Here is a 20,217-nt window from a genome sequence, read left to right on the forward strand (position 1 = left end):
CCATTTCTCCCGGTGCTCACACACTGGTGTACCTAACTCAGGCCTGACTCCTCCAAGGGCTGTTACGGCTAAAAGGATTTATGCTGGAGTCACTGCCTTTTGCAGTGATCCTGTTAAAATGCCACCACAGAGCTATAGGCACTTTTAAAGAACTAATGTTAGGTCAAATTGTTATACAGGATAGAGAGGTAAAATGTCAAGGATTACTTCTGTCTGGAAATGGAGTTTAAAATTTACTTTCTCAGCTAGCTTGTCCTATTTTTCTTCCAGCTACAGATGCAGAATGAAAAAGAAATTTCTATATTTCATACTGTAAAATATAGGATAAAAGTTTCTTTGCACAGCACTTCTGTCATTAGAATATTTCTAAATTACTGATCTAGAAATTCCACTTTTAAATGCATCATTTAGCCACAGACATTATGCAGAAAAACTTATATAGAATAGTCCTTACATGTCCATGTATTATAATAATTAGCTCTTGCACATGCAAGAAGTGAAAATTCTTGCTGTGGAGGTGCTGGTGTGGTTTGGTGCAATGATTTTTATACTGTGCTTTTTAAAGGTGCTTGGCCAACAGCACTGCTGGGAACACTGGGATCTGGGAATCTCTATAAGCTTTGTGTTTCTTCTTCTTTTGCTTTTTCTGCGAATTCAGAATCCAGCTGTAGCTGTGAGTGATTCCATTAGGGGAAAAAAAAAAAAAAAAGCTCCAAACTTTGAATGTTTCAATATTGTGTCAGTATTGATGGTTCCTCCTCATCCCCCTTCCTTTCCTCTTTTTTCTTCCAAAATTTTATTTGTGTACGTCTTTGAGTTCACACTATTTAAATTCATTGCACCTAGAATTCACCCCAATACCCCAGTACCCCAGCAGTTTTTCTTGAAGCACAAATACTGAACAGAGCAAGATAAAGGATAAATGCGAAGCTCTGTTTTTATGACCTCAAGTCTTGTAATGTTTGTAGGACATTTGTATCCAAATACACAGGAATTGCACAGGACTTGGCATGTGGTTTAAAACCCTCTGAGCTGTTTGGGCATTTTTTACACGTGCACATTTATTTTTCTCAGAATCATTTGTACTAGGTTTCTTTGTATGACCTGTTTAATCTTTTACATGTGCATGACTAAAAAGCAACTCCAGATGTCCTGTGTAGGTTAATCCATTAATCCCTACGTGTGAATCACAACACAAGAACAGTAAGAAGTGTAAGTCTAGAATTTGACTATAATGTAGAAGTGGAATGTTTTCGGTGTTCATCAGCTTAATCAAGTGGAGCGAATACATTTGGTCAAATTGAAATATCTAATTATTTATTCACATAGAAACCAGTAAACTTTAAGGTTTGTAGCACAAAACTTGTTGTTAAAAAAAAGAAAATGAGCTATGCCATATAGCTTCTTTACCCTCCATAAAAATGGCATCATTGCAGTTAAAACTACAATAAAAATTGAAACATTCCAGATTACATTAGTTGGAGCACAATGTGACAAATATAATGAGAAAATCCTTGTCAGAAATTTTACTACAAGGAAATACCGATAACTAACACCCATATTCTCCACCTAGAAATTAAGAACATTTGAGTAGATCTTGGCATAAAAGGCACAAAACACAAGCAAAGCATGCTTGTGTCATTTCTCACACAGAAGCATTGACATTTGTGCAACATGGGAAAAGACCAGCATTTTTCCAGACTCTTCCAATATTAGAGATACTTAAGGAACAGATCTTCCCCTTAATGCCAGTGTGTCACTCCCAGTATGGAGGCAGTGACTACAAGAAAAGAGGGATATAGAGAAGGGAACACATCCGTACCCTTCCAGGAAATCTGAGCTGAGGAACTGAGGAAGTTGCTGCGGTTGTATTGTTGAAGTAACCCAATCCACTGCAGGCTTGGAGTAACACACCCACTGGCAGCCAGCACTTGTGGGAATTCTGAGACTGGCAGGAATGTTAACAATGCTGGAAACCCGACAGGAACACAGGGTTACCTCTTGCATTTAAATGTGCGATGCCAGCCTCAAATGAGCATTTTTAAAAAAGGTTGAGTCCTTGAAAGGAAGGGCCCTTCCAAAGAGGATGTTGCCTCTGGCATAGAGGAATGGCTTTGCTGATGTTAAGATGTTTCAGAATTATGGATCAAAGATCCCTGGCATTTCCTGCTGTAACAGGCTGGCACACAAGCCCCTGGCAGCAGCCTGTTGCTATATTTCTATAACCAGCCTGTCCTCATCATCACTGCTCGTGTCATCATACTCCACCCGTGTTTGTTTCCTCATCATCTCTAAACCTCTCTTTTTATACGTCTTGGGGGGTGTTGCAGAGAAACTCTTGAACTCGGGGGATCTGAGAGTAATTGGAGGCTTTTTAAAGGTAGCGGTAGCTGTTCCATGTGGCCTTCCATAGGGATTGGGCTGCAGGTGGGATCTGCTCTTGTCGGCACTTCCGTGCAGGTCCAGGAGATGCTGAGATGAATTTGCCCTCTCTGAGTGTTCTCTGCTGGGTAACTGAGCCCTCGTGACTGACTCAGGAAAAGACTCTGCTTGCGATCCAAACAAACGTGAACATCCTGGCTGGGAACTGGGAGGTGAGTTTTCTTTGGGAGGTGAATGTGTGTTTTCTTCAGTTGGAGGTTTCTCCCTTCTAGAGGCCTGGATCACCGGGTCTGACATTCCAAATATTTGGCTCTCTGACTCTACTCTCAGTTTGTTTTCCTGGCTTGCTCCTGGATGTAAGGAAAGAGGAGCAGCAGCCTCTGGATTTGTGCTGTCAGGCTGGTCACCTGTGCCTGTGTTTGTAAATTCAGGAGAGCAAGACCCAAAGGAAGCTGCCACGGGGTCACTCCGAAGGCTTGGCTGGGATTCCCCAGGCAAGGATGGCTGGAGCACGAGAGGCTGTGTCACCCAGCAGCAAATGGCCACGTCGCTGCTGAATTCCTGCAGGGACATGTCAGCTGTGGAGGAAAAGGAATGAGCTGTCACAGCTATTCCCAGAGGAGCTGTAATGTTCTGGACAGAGGCGTTTGTTCTTGGGTGTTCCCTGATTTGCCCAGAAATGTCCTGTAGGAACTAGGAGGGGAAAAAATTTACACATAAAGTTTTCAGTCCAGAGCAATTTCATCCAACTGATGCAAATTTAATTGTTATTTTAGCTAATTCTAACATCAGTAAGTTTTCATTTTATTTTAACCCCCAGAAATACCTTTAACACATTTTTCAACATTTTAAACAAAATCTGTGATACAAAATAGTTTCAACATCAACTTTAAAACAGCTGAATATAATTTGGGTTTTCATTGACTTTTTTTTTCTGTCAATAAAAAATAATACAAGAATTAAGGTACAATACCTACTTTTTTATCCATTTTGTCTTTTTGTTTAACATGGTTTCGGTTTTCAGTATGGGAAGATATTCCTGAGTTATTCTTTGCTTCTTTTTTCCTTTTGCAAAGTTGTTTGTCTGAGGTGGAATATGACATGTCTTTTTGCTGGTGTAGATAATTTTCTATTGAAAAAAGGTTGAAGAGACTTTGACTTTAATTTTTATTCCCCCCACATGCTCGAACTTACAACATTTCTCATTATATCACTGCAATAACATCAATTTTAACACAAATATTCTAAATACTTACCTTGCATCTTGGATTGAGGAGGATGGCTCTTCTTATGCTTATTAAATCGGGGGGGTTGGGATGAGCAGCCCTTTCTCAAAGCATCCAGAGCTCTGTTGGGAAAAGAGGGCCTCTTGTTCAGCCGGTTCATTTTCAGCTGAGCAAATCCATGGATGTGCCTCCCTCTGTACCTGCAGTGCCAGGGGCATTGAGGGGATAAACAAATATGGGAGATGTAAAAGCAGCCAGAGGAGAATAACATCACCTCATCAGGTGCATTAAAGTCTAACAGCAATTTATTACTGTGAGGGAGGTGTTTGTTTATGTCAACTCAAAAAAAAATCAGCATTTTAGGCAAGAGACCCACAATTTTTTTTTTTTTTTCCTCCATAGGATTCAGTAAATCCTTGATTTTCTAAGAGAAAAGGATTTGGGAATAACAGATCCTTTTCCCTGTATCTGGAATTTTAAAACAATATACTTCACAAAGACAGGAATCACCTGAGGCTGTGTGGTTGTTGGGTTTTTTTCTTTTTCACTTCTTGAGTGCTACTTATTCATCATCACTATGGAGCAACATAAGGATTTCAGTTATTTAGAAAACCCACACTGAATAATCAAATTCTGCTTTATTTCCTACTCTGGCTCCATCTTTCAGTAACTCTGAATGAGTGAGACTAAAGTACATTGGAAGATCCCACCCCTAAATCTGTCACTATCCACAGAGCAAGATGTAAATCTAAAAGGATGCACTTGTTCAGGTGTTTGGTGTATTAGAAAATTAAATTACACTTGGTGGTTACCAGTTGGGTCAGTTACCTACTAATAGGCATAACCTGAGCTTGCAGGACACTGTACTTAATTGAATCCCTGCACTTATTTGATATAAATAAATCTGATATAAATAAATTCTGAGACCCAGCAGGAAAAACCCACAAAAACAAAACAACACCCAAAAATCAAACCAGAAAAAAGTCCTAGAAGAATGTCACTAGGCTGGGTGACACAGACCTGAGTCTTCTGTTTCTGTTCTTATGGCCCTTCAAAATTGCAGGGCTGTTTGCTGAACTAGACATGGTGATTAAGTTACTGACACTGATTGTCCTCAAGGGAGTCACTCTGTCTGATTTGGTGATGAAATAGAGTAAGAGGGATGAATGCACACAATATGTGTTTCTTAATGAAGCAATTCATCAGACATCCTGCTGCCCCACACTCCTGAAAGATTAGAGGGCAAGTGCTCCACGTGATATGAATTCCCATTGAACAGGGAGGGGGAGCTGTACTGATTGAGACAATGTGCCCTTGATAGTTTTATGCTCAAATTCTTCCTGCTTTTTTATTTAACCAAATGATCCTTTGAACTACAGATGGTTCTGTTAGTTTGTGTTTAACTTGATATTTATTCTTCTGCCTTCTCTTGTGAATACCAGTTGAGGATATGGCTCTTCCAAGGACAAAGGGCCTCGCACACTGCTCTGAGCTGTGACGGGATTAAAAACAGAAGCATTTTGGTTCCCTTCAAACAAAAGTAAATGCTCACAATTTTGACAGATAAGAACAATTTCTAAATCATAGTGAGACTCAACCAACCAGGCATCATCTTTCTATGGGATATGTCTGGTTTGCTTAGAAAAGTCTGTTCCTAATAGTAAACAACAGATTGATATTTTTATAGTTTACCTTTGGGGCACTGCTGTGGTATAAGAATAGCTCTTTCTGAGAGATTTATCTTTTTTTCTCCCAATTTTATCAAGGTTGAATTTTGGGGATGACTTTTTATTTTCTGTGGAGTTTTTATACCCATTACAGCAAAATTATATCTATATCCAGTGAACCTGAAAGCCATACTTCTTACCATTTAGGGGTGACTTTAATCCTTTTCTGTTTGTGGCTCCTCTTAAGTTTATTTGTTGAGAGTTTTTCCTTTTTGCAAGCTACTGTTTTCTTCTTTTGCTCTGAAATATTTTTGAAAGAAACACCAGGAACTGCTGAGCTTAACTGTTGAGAATATTGGGAAAAAATGAAATCTGTGAATTACATTGACTGTGAGGTTGGAAATCTGTGCACTTTTTAAATACCACTGAACAGCAAAGGAGTTAAGTAGCACAACTCTGTATTTAAATTCTACTCTAAGTTAAATATTCATTTAGAATGAAAACAATTAAATACAGATGCTATTAGAGAAAAATATAAAACATCCCATAAAGGGTAGAAAAAATTAAGAAAGAGAAATTCACTCCTCTCACTATCAGCATTCTGAAATGGTCAAATGAAAGAAACATATTCACACAGAAGTGTATCTTTCTGATGTATCAAATTAATATAAGACTTATAAAAACATAAATTTTAAATTCTGTATTAGCAAATGCCTGTAAATGTTCATAAATACACTTCTGATAATTATTTCATTTTTCTAGTAAGAGGGTGGGGGTGGGCTGTCAGCCAGTAACACCCTCATGAGAAAGCAAATAGGATTATTAATATTACCTCCTGCATCTGGTGTCCTTTGGAAAATGATGAAACCAACGTTTTTAAACTTGTGTTTGTTAAGCCATATGCCACATTCTTGCTAATATTTCTCATTTTGAAAATGGAAATGTCATATTTTGACAGGGTGCATTCCCTGCTGGGTTCCTTGTCACAGGTGTGCAAGGAGGGATGGGCAGAGGCTGCATTCCCACTCTGCTCTGAGGGCAGAGGGAAGCTCCTGCTCAAACAGCACCAGGTCAGCCGGGGCTCAGCACTGAGGGATGGGAAGGTGCTCTTGGAGCCTGGTACTGGAGAAGTGCCAGAGTACCAGGTCCTGTTATTGTGGGGCAGCACTGGCAATTCTTTACAGTGAGTGCTGAGAGTGTGGCAATAGAAAGTGCCAAAAGAATGGCAAAAATAAGTGGGGTTTTCATGTGAGCTCTGGGAATGCTGTGGATCCTGCAGTGGTGGTGGGATGTCCTTAAGGATGCATGGACTTCCCGCTCTGTCCCATCCCAGGATTGTTGGCTCTGCACGCTTGCTAGAAACTGATGTCTTTATCAAAGAGTCACTTTCTGAGCAAAGGTGATGTAAGGCCTTCCTCTCATCCTTGATGTCAGCAGATATGAAAAAGCCACTTGTATACACAGAAGTAAAGCATATTTTCTTCTGCAGAGTCTGTGTAGAGCAAGTACTTTTACTCATCCACTTCTCTTCTCTTTGCCTTTGATAATTTAATTTATTTTTGTTGTGTTTGTTTTTCTCATCCTCTTTTGCAATATCCTGCTGCTTGAAGATTTGGTTACGAAAGGTGTTCTCTGTTGTGGTTATGATATTTGTGGTTTCTGAGTTGACTGATGAACAGAATCCTGGAGTTTTCCAGTTTGTGTGAAGATTCCACTGAATTTCTCCTTTGCCAACCTTTCGTCTCACTTCAGATTTTAAAGGGGACCAAACCACATCACTGGAAAGAGAACAGAGGGATGTGCTGCTGCAAGAGCAGGGTGGGGTGGTTAAGTCATCTGTCCGAGGTCTGCAAGCTGTCATCTCCCCTTCAGGTCTAAGCAAAGATGACAGATCTGAAGTTCTCTTGTCCTGTGGCAATTTAAGGATGTATTTTGGAGAGAAGGCATTTTGTTGTGGGACTGGACTTAAATGATCAGGTTGCAGATGATGACTTTTAGGAGACACATCCACAGCATTGTCATTGAGAAGTGGCACTTTTGCTCCTGTTTTTACAAGATGTGTTTTGTCATCTCCATCTGTTGCACTGTGCAAGGCAAAAGAGTTGGAATCACTTCCCCTTAATTCATATCCTAAAAATCCTGCCAGTGAAGCTTTTGAGATACCTGCAGGATGTGAAAGAAGGTTAATGTCACTGTAATTAAGAGCTTTTGTGGGAAGTTTGATTGTTTTCCTGTATTCCACATTCTCAGTACCTCCAGTGACATCATTAATTCCTGCGCTTGATTTTTGCTCCTCTGCTTTACTGGAGAATTTCACTGGAGCTGTGGGAGGACACTGAGAACCAGAGCAACGGACTCTCTCTGCTTCACTTGCTGCAGTGGTTTCTCTACTGGGACTAGGGCAGGACCCTGAAATCACATTTTGTGTTTTCTGCACTTCGAATTTCAGCTTTTTCCTTTCTGATGGCAAAATGTGGGATTTCCCTTCTGTTTCTCTGTTGTTGCAATGGACCCACGGGGACGTCAGGCCATGCTGGCCACTTTCCTTAGTCCCATGATGGTTCCCAAGATTGTGTGAAGTGCTTTTACAGTCTAAGTCAAATGCACTGGATTCTTTCCCAGGGCTTGGTTTCTCCCAGTTGCTACTCTGTACTGGCAAGCAGTCATCATTCCTTCCATCGCTGCTCAGCTGACACTCAGGATTTTGAAGCCTGAGATCACCACTGCTTGAAGCCAGCAGCGTGCCGCTGCCAGCTGTGCATTTCTCTGTGTCACTGCCACGGAGCTCTTGGGAAGTTTGGCTGGTTACAGCTTCAGCAGTTATGGAATGTGATGTCTCCATTAGGTAGGACACTCTGTCTGCAGTTTCCTCAGAGGACACATTCTGCAGAACATGATTAGCATCAGTACAAGTTCCTGATTTACCTGTGGTTGAAGCTGCTGTCACAAGGGCGGAAGGACTGTCACTTGAAGAGCTCCTGCCATCTCTTTCCTCAGTAATTTCAGTGCTGCTGGCTGATTCCCTTGAATTAGGAATCAAGCTTGTAATACCTGTAATCTTATTCTCTCTCTGTTTAATTTTCTTGGCATTTTGACTGCTTTTCAATTTTTGGTAGATTTTCTTAAACGTTTCATCTCCATACATTTGCCATTTTTCTTGAGAGAACATCTTCAACTTCCTTTGATTGTGTTTCTTATTTTTAGCACTGATTACTTCTCTGGCCCCAAGCTTTTTAGCCCCTTTCAACTCCTCTGACAGAGAAGGGTGATCAGCCGCATTACTTAGGGGCAAATCATCCACTGCTGTTTGTCTCACTAGAGCTCGGGGATGGCTATTAGGGAAATCCACTGAATTCGCAGCAAAATCGTTGCTAGGCAGCAAACCAGCAGTGCCTGTGTTTGCAGACTGCTTAGTAAGAGAAAGTGGTTTTGAGCAACCTGGTTTGTCAGGTACCATCCTTGCTCCCTCCACAACAGGCAAGGAGTTGCTCCGAGTAACAGGCACAGTGTCGATTGTTGTGGAGAACTGGGTAGGAACTGAATGGAAAAACATTGGCTTGCATTTCTCCAGGGGTGCAAAGGTAGATTTTGCTGAACAAAGAGAAAGATTCTTTTTCCTATTTACATCGCAAGTTCTGATATCAAAATGGAAAGAGTCTTTGTATGTGTAAGGCATTGGCAGGTCAATGCTTCCCTGTTTAGAAAGGACAGTTTTTCTGGGCCTGACATTGTCTAACTGGGTATCATCCACCACACTTTTGTTGTGAGAAATAAGCTTTGAAATGTGTTCTTCCAGTCTCTTTTTCTCTAGCATCGAGGCTGTAGCTTTGTCAGCTGCCTCCAGCTTTGCAGTGCTTCCTGAGGCACACCTTGGGCCGCTGAAGGCAGTTTCATTTTCCAGTTCCGTGCTGTGCTCGTAGAGACTGTGCAAGGGGCTGGATGATGTCATCTGCTGTTCTGCGCTGTCAGAGCGCGACAGATACCCCGAGTCAGTGCTCTCACACTTCTTCAGCTTGCAGTCCAAGGGTTTGTAATCCCACTGCTTCTCTGACGAGGTTGCTTGCTGCCTTTGCAGCTGAATGTGCTTATTGGCAGTGGGAGTTCTTTGATCCTGCATCTTCTTTCTCAGACATGGACCATTTGACAAAGCTCCTGGAGATGCTAAACTTTGAGGTTCTCTTTCAGGAACCCCCTGATTAACCTTTGAACTGAAGGACTGATTCATTGTTTCTTGATTTTCTGAAGCAGTTGATGAAGAGCTTTTTGCTAGCAGTGAGAGCTCATGAGGTTTCTTAGTGTCTGTTGCTGCACTGGTCTCTGAACTGGGTTGTTTGATGTGTATCCCCTGGTCTTCACTGGTGCTACTCAGTGCTTTGCTGCCTTGGGGAGAGGTGGTGCTCTCTGCTGATCTCTCATTTTGCTCTGGTCCCCCAGTGATGTCAGAGTCTGAGGGCAGCCTGGCGTTGTTGACGTGTGTTTGGGTTCTCCTGTGTTTGTACAAGTTGCTCTGAGTTTTAAATGCAATGCCACAAGTGGTGCATGGAAAGGGCCTCTCTCCTGTGTGAGAGCGAATGTGTTTCTCAAGGACACTTGGCTTCAAACAATCTCGTCCACAGTGTTTGCAGATGTATTTCCCAGATTTTTTTGATTTTCCCGGGCTTCCAATAGATGCATTTACGCAGGAAGTTGGTGATGATAAAACTGGTAAAGTGCTGACTATGCTCAGTGTTAGGCTTTGCCCAAGCTGTTTCTGGAAAACCGGCTGAGGCTGCTCCGTGCCTTCCGGAGCAACGAGCGGGTTGAAGATGAGGGGAATGTTGCCGCCGTCGAGGTGGACACAGCTCCTGCCGGTCACCAAGGGCCCGTGTGGCTGGAAGCATCCTGGCTGGACGGGCTGGAGCAGCGGGATCGTCAGGGCTTTGAGGTACAGGGGCTGGGGCAGGACCTGCCCCCGGGCAGGGTCTGAGGAGCCCCGCGAGGGCCGCAGGGAAGGGCCCGGGACGGGATCTGCTGGGGCGGCCGCGACAGCCGGCGGGTTCTGGGCCTCCATCCCAGGGGCCAGCTGCCATGTGCTCATGGATCTGCCAGGAGGGGACACAAAACAAGCAGGAGTCGGCAGGCAGCAAATAAAATACACACTTCCCACCGCTGGACTGGTAAAATTAGCAACTAAGAATATCACTAATCTTACATGCAGGCATTAAACAGACAATAATTACTTCCTTTCCCAATTAAATTGATTCATTTTTCATTTCTCATCTAGGAGTTAAAGTTCAGTACGGTGTAAAGAACACTGAACACTACATTTAAAACCACTCTTACAACCTACAGTAAGTACCCAAAGCACTAGAAACAAATCTGAGTTTCAGATTTGCAAATGGAGGCTCTAGGCACACCAAGAATAATACAATTTTAATTTTCCGGAACCATATTCCCATTATATATTTGTATCATGTTTTTAAAATTAATTAATATTAGTAATTTTTAATACAAAAACACAGAACAGTTGAGGTTAGAGGGGACCTCAGGACATCTCTAGTCCAAACACCTGCTCAAAGCACAGTCAGCACTGAGGTCAGATGAGGTTGTCAGGGTGTTACCAGTCTGGTTTTGAAAATCTCTGGGGATAAAAACTGCACAGTTTCTTTGGGCAACTGGTTCCAAACACAGGACATTAAACATGCCTGCATATTATCTGTGTTTACCCAGTTTAAGGGAGCTAAGGCTAAACACATTGCAGCAAGGGGTATAAAATGAAAATACATGAACAAAATGAAAGTCGTATCCTGTTCTAAAAGTCAGATTTGCATAAATATGTGCAAAGTAGAAAAGATGGTATCATAGGAAAATAGTGTGATAAATTAAAGCTGGCTTTTGTGTAGCCCAAATTAATTTGGTCTAATTAATGGAGATATTATAGTGTACTGCTTGTTTTTAGATGCTTTCAATGCCAGATGAAAACATCTTCTAAGACACAGTTTTTGAAAAAAGTGAACCTGTTCTTTTGAAATCTATCCTAATATATGCAGGGTAGGTGCTGGTCCAGACTACTTCTTATTTCAGCAAATATTTGTATTGTCTTTTTTTCTTTCTTAAAAACAAAGGAGGAGGAAAGGATAGGAAACTATCAAAATAAGCAAGTTGAAAATTTTCTTTGGAAGAGCTGATAGGGGCATGAGCATAACCCCTTGTAATTACAGTTTGGATGAACATCAGGTGATCTGTGAGTGTTTGTTTGATTCTTGCTCAGTTATGCTTACTGTATCCACTGGCTGCTATGAATAATGGGTTGTTCTTGTGCAAACAGCCATAAAAAAACCATTTGGAATAACATAATCAGTGGCTCAATTTGAAATCTGCAATTTGTTGCTTTACTGCATAATCTCTAGTGGTATTTCTGTAACTTCCTTGGATCATTTTAATAGGTTATCATTACTGGGAAACAGTAAAAGAATTACTTCAAAATGTGGTTTGAAATCTGTACTGGTTCCACCCCAAAAAACAACCTGTAAACTGTACTGATCAGTGCACAGCAAAGTGTTAGATTTTGCTTTTTTTCTTCCTCATGAGTGCTATAAATCAACCTCAGCTTTCAAGCATGGAGTTTTCTTATGCACTTCTGACATTTCTATGCAGAATAATCACTTAAGTGGCTTTTTATTATAGGTAGTGACTATAATGATGAAAGAATGTTAAAAGAATATGGCTTGTTAAAGAAATTAAGTTATTATCCATATTGTGCAGTGGGGTTGCCTCTACAGAGTAAAAGTGGAATTCTCTAATTTGCAAAGTGATGTTATCAACATTTCAAGTCCATTTAAGATGGTTCCTAAGCTATTCAGTCACTTTTGAATTTAAACACAGCATAAAATAAGGGATAAGATGTGAGACAATGATACAAACTAAGTACGCAGTAGTTTTTCCAAAATACTAAAAAAAAAGTTTTGGGGAAAAAAAATATGCTTCAAAGAACAGACTTCAAGAAAAAAAGTGAAGCCTAAATACCCAGTAGGTATAAGATCTAACAAGTCCCACATCAGACACCGTGTCTTTGCTCCCCTCCCCCAGAGAGAGGTGTGCAAATACACTTCCACGTATTTTACATTTCCCCCACCAGCTTGCTCCAGGGTCACAAACCCTTTCTCTCTCTGATTTCCTCCTGGCCATGCAGAGCTGATGGGCCCTTCAAGGCCACCACAGACAAATGTTTTTCATAGGAATCCTGTGGTTCCCAAGTACCAGAGGCTCTGTGTAATTTCACTTAATGCTGTTAAGTTTCTGGGGCCCAAAACACAGCCTGAGACTCATTTCAGTGTTCTGTAATGCTCTACAAAGAAAATACCTAAGTGGTGACAGAAAATTTAAAGGAAAGTTTTAAATAAAGCTCAACAAGTAAACTAATGGTGATACTTAATGTACTTTTAAGAATATAATAACACATCTCTATCAGGTGTGGTAGTTTGCTGCTTTTCACAGCAAGAAAAAGTACTTCCTGAGTGAAACTGCCATGACTTGTATTCTACTGGGGCAAATACCATCAAAATTTTCACATCTGTTACTTATATACAAAAAAAGGCCACTGTGTTTCTTTGTATGTTGACAAAAATAGCTTATCTCAAATGAATTCTGCCCCAAGGCTAATTCAGGGTAGTCCTTGCCTAAAGTAGAAATTCCTCTGTTTATTATCCCCTGGGTTCTGTTACTGAGCATCCACCCAATGTTCTCAGCTGTTTCTAACTTGTGGCATTGAACTACCAGCATAAGAATTTGATCCTACTTAGATAAGGAAAATTTTCCAATAATGCAGGATTTGGCCAGCCCAAAATTTTCTAAATTGATTTCTTAAGCTATCAAAACTGGTCACTAAAATTCCGTTAAATACAACTATTTTGTTCCTGGTTTGAAATTCTAACTTCAGGTACACACCATAGGCAGGTCTGTGGAACACTGAAAAATGGAGCAGTTTCACATAAGAAATCATTGTAGCAGAAACTCTCTTACTCACTTTATACGTATGAAGTATTTTAATACAAGAGGTTGATATAAAAAACTCATTTTAAATCAAATAAGTTCAATTTTTATAGACTTTTTCCTGAATTCCAAATACATTTTATAAAAATTGTTTCATTTTGTCAGCACTTGTTATGATTTTGGACTACACAACCAAAAGATTTTTGTCTTCTGCATGGCACATGAAATGCTCTGTTAATTGCCCACCATTATTAACTAAATCAATAACTAAACATGTAAATACTTATTTTCTGCACTTACATATAATTTTTCGACACACCACTGAGCAAAGAATCAGTCTCTAAGCAGACACAGAGCTCAACTGCTCAATCCCCCACCTTGGTCTGCAGGTACAACCCAGAGACATGACAGAGTTACTTTATTTTTGTAACCCCATAGAAACAGGTTTTCAACGTTATGAACATACACAATAGACTCAATTATACCAGGAGTCTTTACCTTTTTAAAAGCCTTTTAGTGATCCCTACCTTAAATACCAGGGAGCAGAAGTGGAAGTCTGGAAATAATTAAGTCTTCAGTCTGGAAATAATTTTACCTCACGTACCTTTGATTGAGCCAGGCATTTCAGCAATAAAAGTCTAATTTCTGTCAACACTTGATGCAAGCAGAGAGAAACGAGGACAAAGACTTGAAACAGATTAGAAGTAGGAAGTTGGGGTTTTCTTTTTTTTTTTTTACATTGGTGTCACAGTAACAACCTTCAGAAAACAGGAAGAGTTGAAACAGAAGAAAATGAAGTGGCATTTCAATTTCTCTGTATCCTTTATCACTATTTATGTAGGGAGCTCTAAACAGAATCTTCGAAACGTGGGGGGTTTGTGCTCTGTCTTTTGTCCTGAAATACACTGACACCATGGTAGGGTTTTTTATTTATACTCCTAAAGGTAATTTTATTTTAACTTTACAGTAAAGGGCTCTCTTAAAATATGTTGGGAAAGAAAACAATGGTGGAGAGAAGACACTTGCCACATATGAAGTGCTAAACTTATCCAGCGTGGGTGTTGTCCACCACCTTCTTCTAGTGGTGCCCTGTGGGACAGGAGAAAGCAGTAACCAGGTGGGAAAATGCCTCAGGAATGTTAAAAGTGTTTATGTTGTGCTCAACAAACCTCCATAAACTTGTGGAAAGCTGCAGGGAAAACAGGATAGGGCACAGTCAAGTGAAAGGGTCATTTAAAAAAGTAAACTTTATTTGGGGGTCGACTTCCTAAAGAGTGCTCAGGTGACACAGTGAGCAGCACTGAGGGGTCCTGGGGGGCCACTCTTCTTTATGCAAACACTTGTTTAGAGCGGGGACTGGGATGGCTGCGTCCTCCTCTGCTGGTAGACTGAGTGAATCCCAAACTGGAATTCCCAATAATGTAACAAAACTGGCATTGCTGGCCTGTATAATTTCCTTAGGAACAGCATATTTTGGAAGATACAGCTTTTATTTTCCCTGTGATGAGCAGCTGCCCAGTTCAGACCCTGCAGCCTGTCCCTTGTTGGGAGTGGTGAAACTAACATTATAATTGTCCAATATCCACTTCAGTGGGAGCTCTTTCTTTTAATAATCCTGGTGATAGATCTATGCTACAGGCCTCAGTAGATTTCCATTCCAAACAGCTTTATTGATCCTGAAGAGTTTTGCCTGTTGTTTGGATTGTTTCCCATTTATTTCTGGAGCCCTGATTTAGCAGGCCTCTAATTTTGGTGGTGGAGAAATATTTCTGTCTTGTTCTCCCCATCTTTCTTGCCTGTCACGTAGTTATTTAGGGGGCAGAAAGCTCTTAACAGGGCCCAGTATTACTGCTTAAAATCCTCCTGGTTTCTACCATACCCTGAAATGCTCCCAGTCATTGGTAATGGCACTGCAGATGCTTCAAATCCGTGAATCTAGAAAATACTTGACATTCTGAACCGCTTTTCAGTGACTCATGCTTCTGCTTTACAGACTCAGTCTGTCCAGATGGAGAGAATTACATGCACCAAGTAGTTTCAGCTCTGCTGGGAGATACTTTCCTAAAGGAATGTGTTCTCACCTCTAAGTGAGATCTTCTGGAGGATTACTGCATGCTACAGTCAACAAACCAACGGGAAAAAAGATGCACATCTTATAATAGAACACTGGCATGAATCAAATCATACAAACAGATGATTATGGGCATTTTACATAACCAGTCAAAATTAGTTTGTCTTCAGTTCGATCACATTTCTGGAGGCCATTATATTTTATTCCACTTTGAGACTGACTATTATTAAGTTAAGGTGAATTTACTTAAAAGGGACACTTAATTTAAGCAGTAGTAATGATTGCAGCAGTGTCCTGGACCTATTAACAAACTAGTAACAAACTGAAAACACATATAAGCATTTAAAATTCATTATTTAGATCACTCAGTATCAAATTCCAAATGCTAAAACTGCAAACTGTTTGCCTTGAGAGGCTTAAGGAGACAATAATTAATTAAAGCAAGTTACAGCAAAAGCAAGTGGCTGTCTGGGTATTTGCCACTATCACAGAAGTTTCAGGGCTTAGCAGAACCTATTGAGGCTTGATCTAAAATCTCTAAATTTTGAATAAGTGACTCTGGAATCAGACTGCCCTCACAGCATCCTGTGATTCTTTCCTTTTATATGGATGAACAGGTTGCTGTAATGGCTGGAAGTAATTTGACCTGTACATAAAATACAGAGCACCTACAGAGTATTATCCTGCATTAGTTCTGTTTGAAATTAAGTGATTTTTGTTTTCTCTTTCTAATCAATCTATTTGTGTGTGTTGCTTCCTCAGCTGCAATCTCTATGCAAGATTATTTATATTCATTTAAATTTAAAATATTGTCCTGCTCAGAGAAACCCTGCTAACTTCAGCTGTCTCAATGCACAGCAAAGTATCAATTTACGCACAAAGCTGAGCCCGCTGTCAGGTGCTGCACAGAAGGGAGTTCTGGGGCTACAGTCCACTCTCAATTCATGTCCCCATCAGGATTTGAGGCATTAAAGTCACTCACCATTGGTACACATTTCCGGGTCCCAAGTATTTGTGACAAAGGTCCCACCCCAGGTGTTTAAAACCCTGCATCCTTCAAAGACACCTACAGAGTTTTGTCAGGGGTGTGAGCAAGTGAAAGCAGCAAAAAACATGCTTCCTGTGCTGATGAGGAAAGAGATTCCAAAGGTCCTACAACTACATGTTTTAAAGAACTTTGCAAACTTAAATGAAAAGAAAGTATCTTACAGGTTTGCTAATTATTAATATTTCCTCTGAGGGCAGGGATGCTGAGGGCGGTACACAGTGTCTTGCTGTCAGAGGAAGATACAGACACTGGGATTATCATTCCCAGTTGCTCATCCACCACTGACAGCCTGCACAACTCCCTTGATAGACCACACAAAGCTTCTACTTCAATCTTAGCATCATAGAGTCATAGTGAACCACAGGGTCTGAAATAAGTTTTGTGCAGGTACTTCAAACACCACTTCTGTGATGGAATCAAAATGTTTCTGAGTACACCCCAGGTCTGGAGTTTTTTAGTTCTCAATTCAAACAAGCAAAATGGAACAGACCCATTTCCTGGCTAGCCCAGAAATGACTGTTAATCTTGTTTTACTTAAAAGCTATTTCTGCCTTTGCTCTTTTCTCGGTTTGACTTTGCATCTTGAAATGTCTCATAACACAAGTACTGAGTTCACCTTTCCCCTTGTTCTTAAGGGATGTGTCTGATCTCACAGCTCTGCCGGTTCCACCCGCAGCCTGCACGCTGCCGGTACCTTCAGAACAAAGTTGGGAGCCTCAGTTCCCTGCAGAATCAGGCTGAAAATGTTTAATTCTATCATCTTCTGAAACCTTTATAGTCTTTCCACGGTAACGTCTCAAATTCTGACTTTGGGAAATCTTGCTGCTTGGTACAAGTCATTGTTCTGAAGTTTTGCCCTTCTTCATGTGTTACTGAAGTACGAAGCCACTAGAAAACCTGCTGGGGGAACTTTCTTGTACCATATCCTAAGGACAAATATTATTGACACTTACTTCCACAATTGTGTAATATCAGCAAAACTGTTTAGGTTGGCCTTTTTTTAACAATTATTTCTGTAAATACTGTACCAGAATACAGTATTAAAATCTTTTAGGAAGAACAGGATCTGCTTTACCTTTCCCTTTGTTCCAGAATAGCAGCAACTGGTTTGATCATTATTAAGCAGTTTTCTATAATTATTATGCTCCTTTTCTTGAATATCCATAAATGAAAACATTCCAAAGGCTTAAATCAGTAAAAATATTGTTACCTAAAATACATTTTAATGTGTAAGTAAACACTGTATTGGCCTTTTTGACCTCTTCATGCAATTTGTATCAAGAATATTTCCTATTCTACTTCTTACACTGCTACTTTTCTCAGCTCCAGCAATAAGAAATGCTTTCTAGTTTAATATATGTCTCTAGTTTAGATTTACATCATTATCTCTAAAAAGAAACATATTTAACATATGTAATATATCTGTTGGTTTTGTAACACTTTTGGTGACTTCACAATGAGGAAAAAATCGGATTTTTAGTGCTTAAAATCCTCAAAGGATTTTGATTCTTTTATCCTTTCATCAAATTTGCTCCTGTGCATTTCCCATGTTAGGAAAGAGTTAACAACCTCCAGCCAGCAGACTGCAATCAACAGGTTGCTCTAAGAGAAAAATAATAACCCTAATCCATCTTTTAAAGTTTAGGAGGCTGGACTAAATGATGAAAAAATACCGATTAAAGCCCTCTGAAAAGCTGAAGTGGGGCCAGAACTGAAATGCTTTGTGTTTTAGAAAAAAAATCTTTCTCGTTGCTAAGTGAAAGAACCATCACAATGAAAAAATAAAAATTGTAACTTTAAAATTCCTGTTTTACCATCTAGAATTTAATTCTCTCTCTGTCCATAGAAAATGATAACAAAACACTTGCTAACCTTTAGGTGGCCAATTCACAGGCAGGTGGAGAGGTTCAGGTCCCTGGAATAGCGTTGAAACAAAAGAAGCATCCTGTTTTCTTTTTTCAGTGTCTTTCTCTTCTTCTTTTTTTTTAAGCATTTGAAAAGTGAAGGGTGGGTGGTGGGGTGTGTGCAGAGAGAGGAGGGGGCGAAGGCAGCCCACGCTGGTGTAGGAAGAGTTTTAATGGCCGATGCTGGGAATATGGTTTGCCTGCTACAGTGTCTGCACTACTGCAGCTCTGTGTGTGGGCGTAAAGAAATGACACGACTGGGTTTCAAACCATTACACTGAAGATTTGCAAACAGTTAAAAAAAAAACAAAACACAACCCCATCAGGCACCAATGAAAATTATCACTTTCCTCCTTTTATCTTTTTCTAAGGGTTTTTTGTTGCTTTGTTTTAACTTAGCAGATGTAATCTAGTCAAGTTTCTTCCTCAGCCTCTAAAAGAAAAAAAAGGTAAATTGAGTATTTAGGAAGGTTTTGTATTTTACATGGTGTGAATATTTTGTTATAATTTTTGCTGGTATTTTTTAATTAATCTACAAGAGCTTGTATTCCTGAAGGGTATCCAGATTTGCACAGTAAAAGTCTTCAGGGGACACCTATATTTCTGCTTTAGAACATGCCAAATAGGTGCCTAAATCTTGGTAGCACCAAGTAGCACAGTACAATAGACAGAGCAGCGACTCCACAACTGGCCAGGCAGGACATCCGAGCCCAGGAATATCCCTTGAATATTCCGCAAAACACAGCCAAAAAAACCAAGACATGCTGGCAGCCCACTTTTGTTCAGTAGTCCAGCAGTAGTCCAGTCCTCAGGTTTACTGATCTAAATTGGGCAGAAAACAGACTTGAATATTTGTTGTAACTACTGGAGACCAACAGGAGTGAGACAAAGGGGCTGTTCCCTGTCATATCGTGGGGAATGAGAGGAAAATGGTATTTCAGCTGATATAAAAGTGCTGACACAATTGACAGTGATTATAAGCAGTTATGAACACACTGTTGTTGGGAGGGACAGGTGGAAGGGTTTTGTCAGACAAGCAAGAACACTTCTTAAACATATTTTTTACCACAAAGAGTGAAAGACAGACAAAACAGTTTTAGAAAGGAACTTGAAAACTTCAAGGAATCTTTATGACTTTATGACTTATGACTCCATGGTAGTAAGGGACTAGCACTTGACAAATGTGTATCTTCAAGTATGTTGAGAAGAGACAGCCAAGTTGAAAATCTTGTGCTCGGACAGAAGGCATGTGCACTCTGCAGTGCAGGGGTTTAGGTGTCTATCTTTGCAAATATTCAGATGAGCCCCAAATAAAGCAGGATTTCTGTTGCCTTTGGTGTTGTGCTGACAGTGAAAAGCAGAGCAGCTGGATGCACAGAGAAAGGGGCAGGGAAAGAGAGGAGGCACTGGGTGATGCCCCTGTTGCTGTTCAGAGCCAGGCACCCCAGCAGTCCTCTGCCCCTTGTCCCAGGGCTGAGGAGCCAGAGCTGAATGTCAAACCAGCGCAAGTCAGTGTGAATAAAACCAGCAGGACTGGGCTTGAGGACTTCAGACTGCTAATCCCAAACTTTCACAAAGACTGATGAAGGAGTTAAACAGTGAATCACCCAACAGTGAATGAAAAACGATCCTCGTTGGGTAAAATTCTCTCAGATATCGCCATTATTACACAGCAGTACAGCCTGACTTGGTACAAAGTGGAGTCTGGCTACTGGCCACAGGAGAAACTTAAATTCTTCTTCCATGCATACACTAACAGCTGAGATCAGCTCCAAGAAAATTTTGCAGGAAAAATATCTGTGTCCTCAGCTGATACAGAAAAGTGAACGTCTGGAGAGACAAGAAATCTGGCTCCCATCAGGGTTCCATTCACGCAGACCGAGTGCCATTGCACAACCTGATGTAGTTTGCAAGCTGGCATTGCTTAAATCAATTCAGTAAAACTGGT

The 20,217-nt window shown here is 40.5% G+C and overlaps 1 protein-coding gene across 3 annotated transcripts; it reads right to left on the minus strand.

The window, feature by feature from the left end:
• Positions 1 to 1,295: 1,295 nt before the first annotated feature.
• ZNF831 (zinc finger protein 831) lies at positions 1,296 to 18,497 on the minus strand. Of its 3 annotated transcripts, none has more exons than XM_032127180.1 (6): positions 18,238 to 18,496; positions 6,108 to 10,356; positions 5,476 to 5,618; positions 3,639 to 3,808; positions 3,360 to 3,511; positions 1,296 to 3,075 (listed from the first exon to the last, which is right to left on the minus strand). In XM_032127180.1, exons 2-6 carry the CDS (start codon positions 10,350 to 10,352, stop codon positions 2,212 to 2,214), a joined length of 5,574 nt encoding a protein of 1,857 aa, XP_031983071.1. In that variant the 5' UTR covers positions 10,353 to 10,356; positions 18,238 to 18,496; the 3' UTR covers positions 1,296 to 2,211. The 3 variants fall into 3 exon arrangements, with proteins under 3 accessions (XP_031983071.1, XP_031983072.1, XP_031983073.1); XM_032127181.1 differs by lacking the exon at positions 18,238 to 18,496 and adding an exon at positions 13,851 to 16,376; XM_032127182.1 differs by having other exon boundaries at positions 2,498 to 2,960; positions 18,238 to 18,497.
• Positions 18,498 to 20,217: the final 1,720 nt, after the last annotated feature.

This window comes from Corvus moneduloides, chromosome 17, assembly GCF_009650955.1.
Source record: "Corvus moneduloides isolate bCorMon1 chromosome 17, bCorMon1.pri, whole genome shotgun sequence".
Lineage (NCBI taxonomy): Eukaryota > Metazoa > Chordata > Aves > Passeriformes > Corvidae > Corvus > Corvus moneduloides.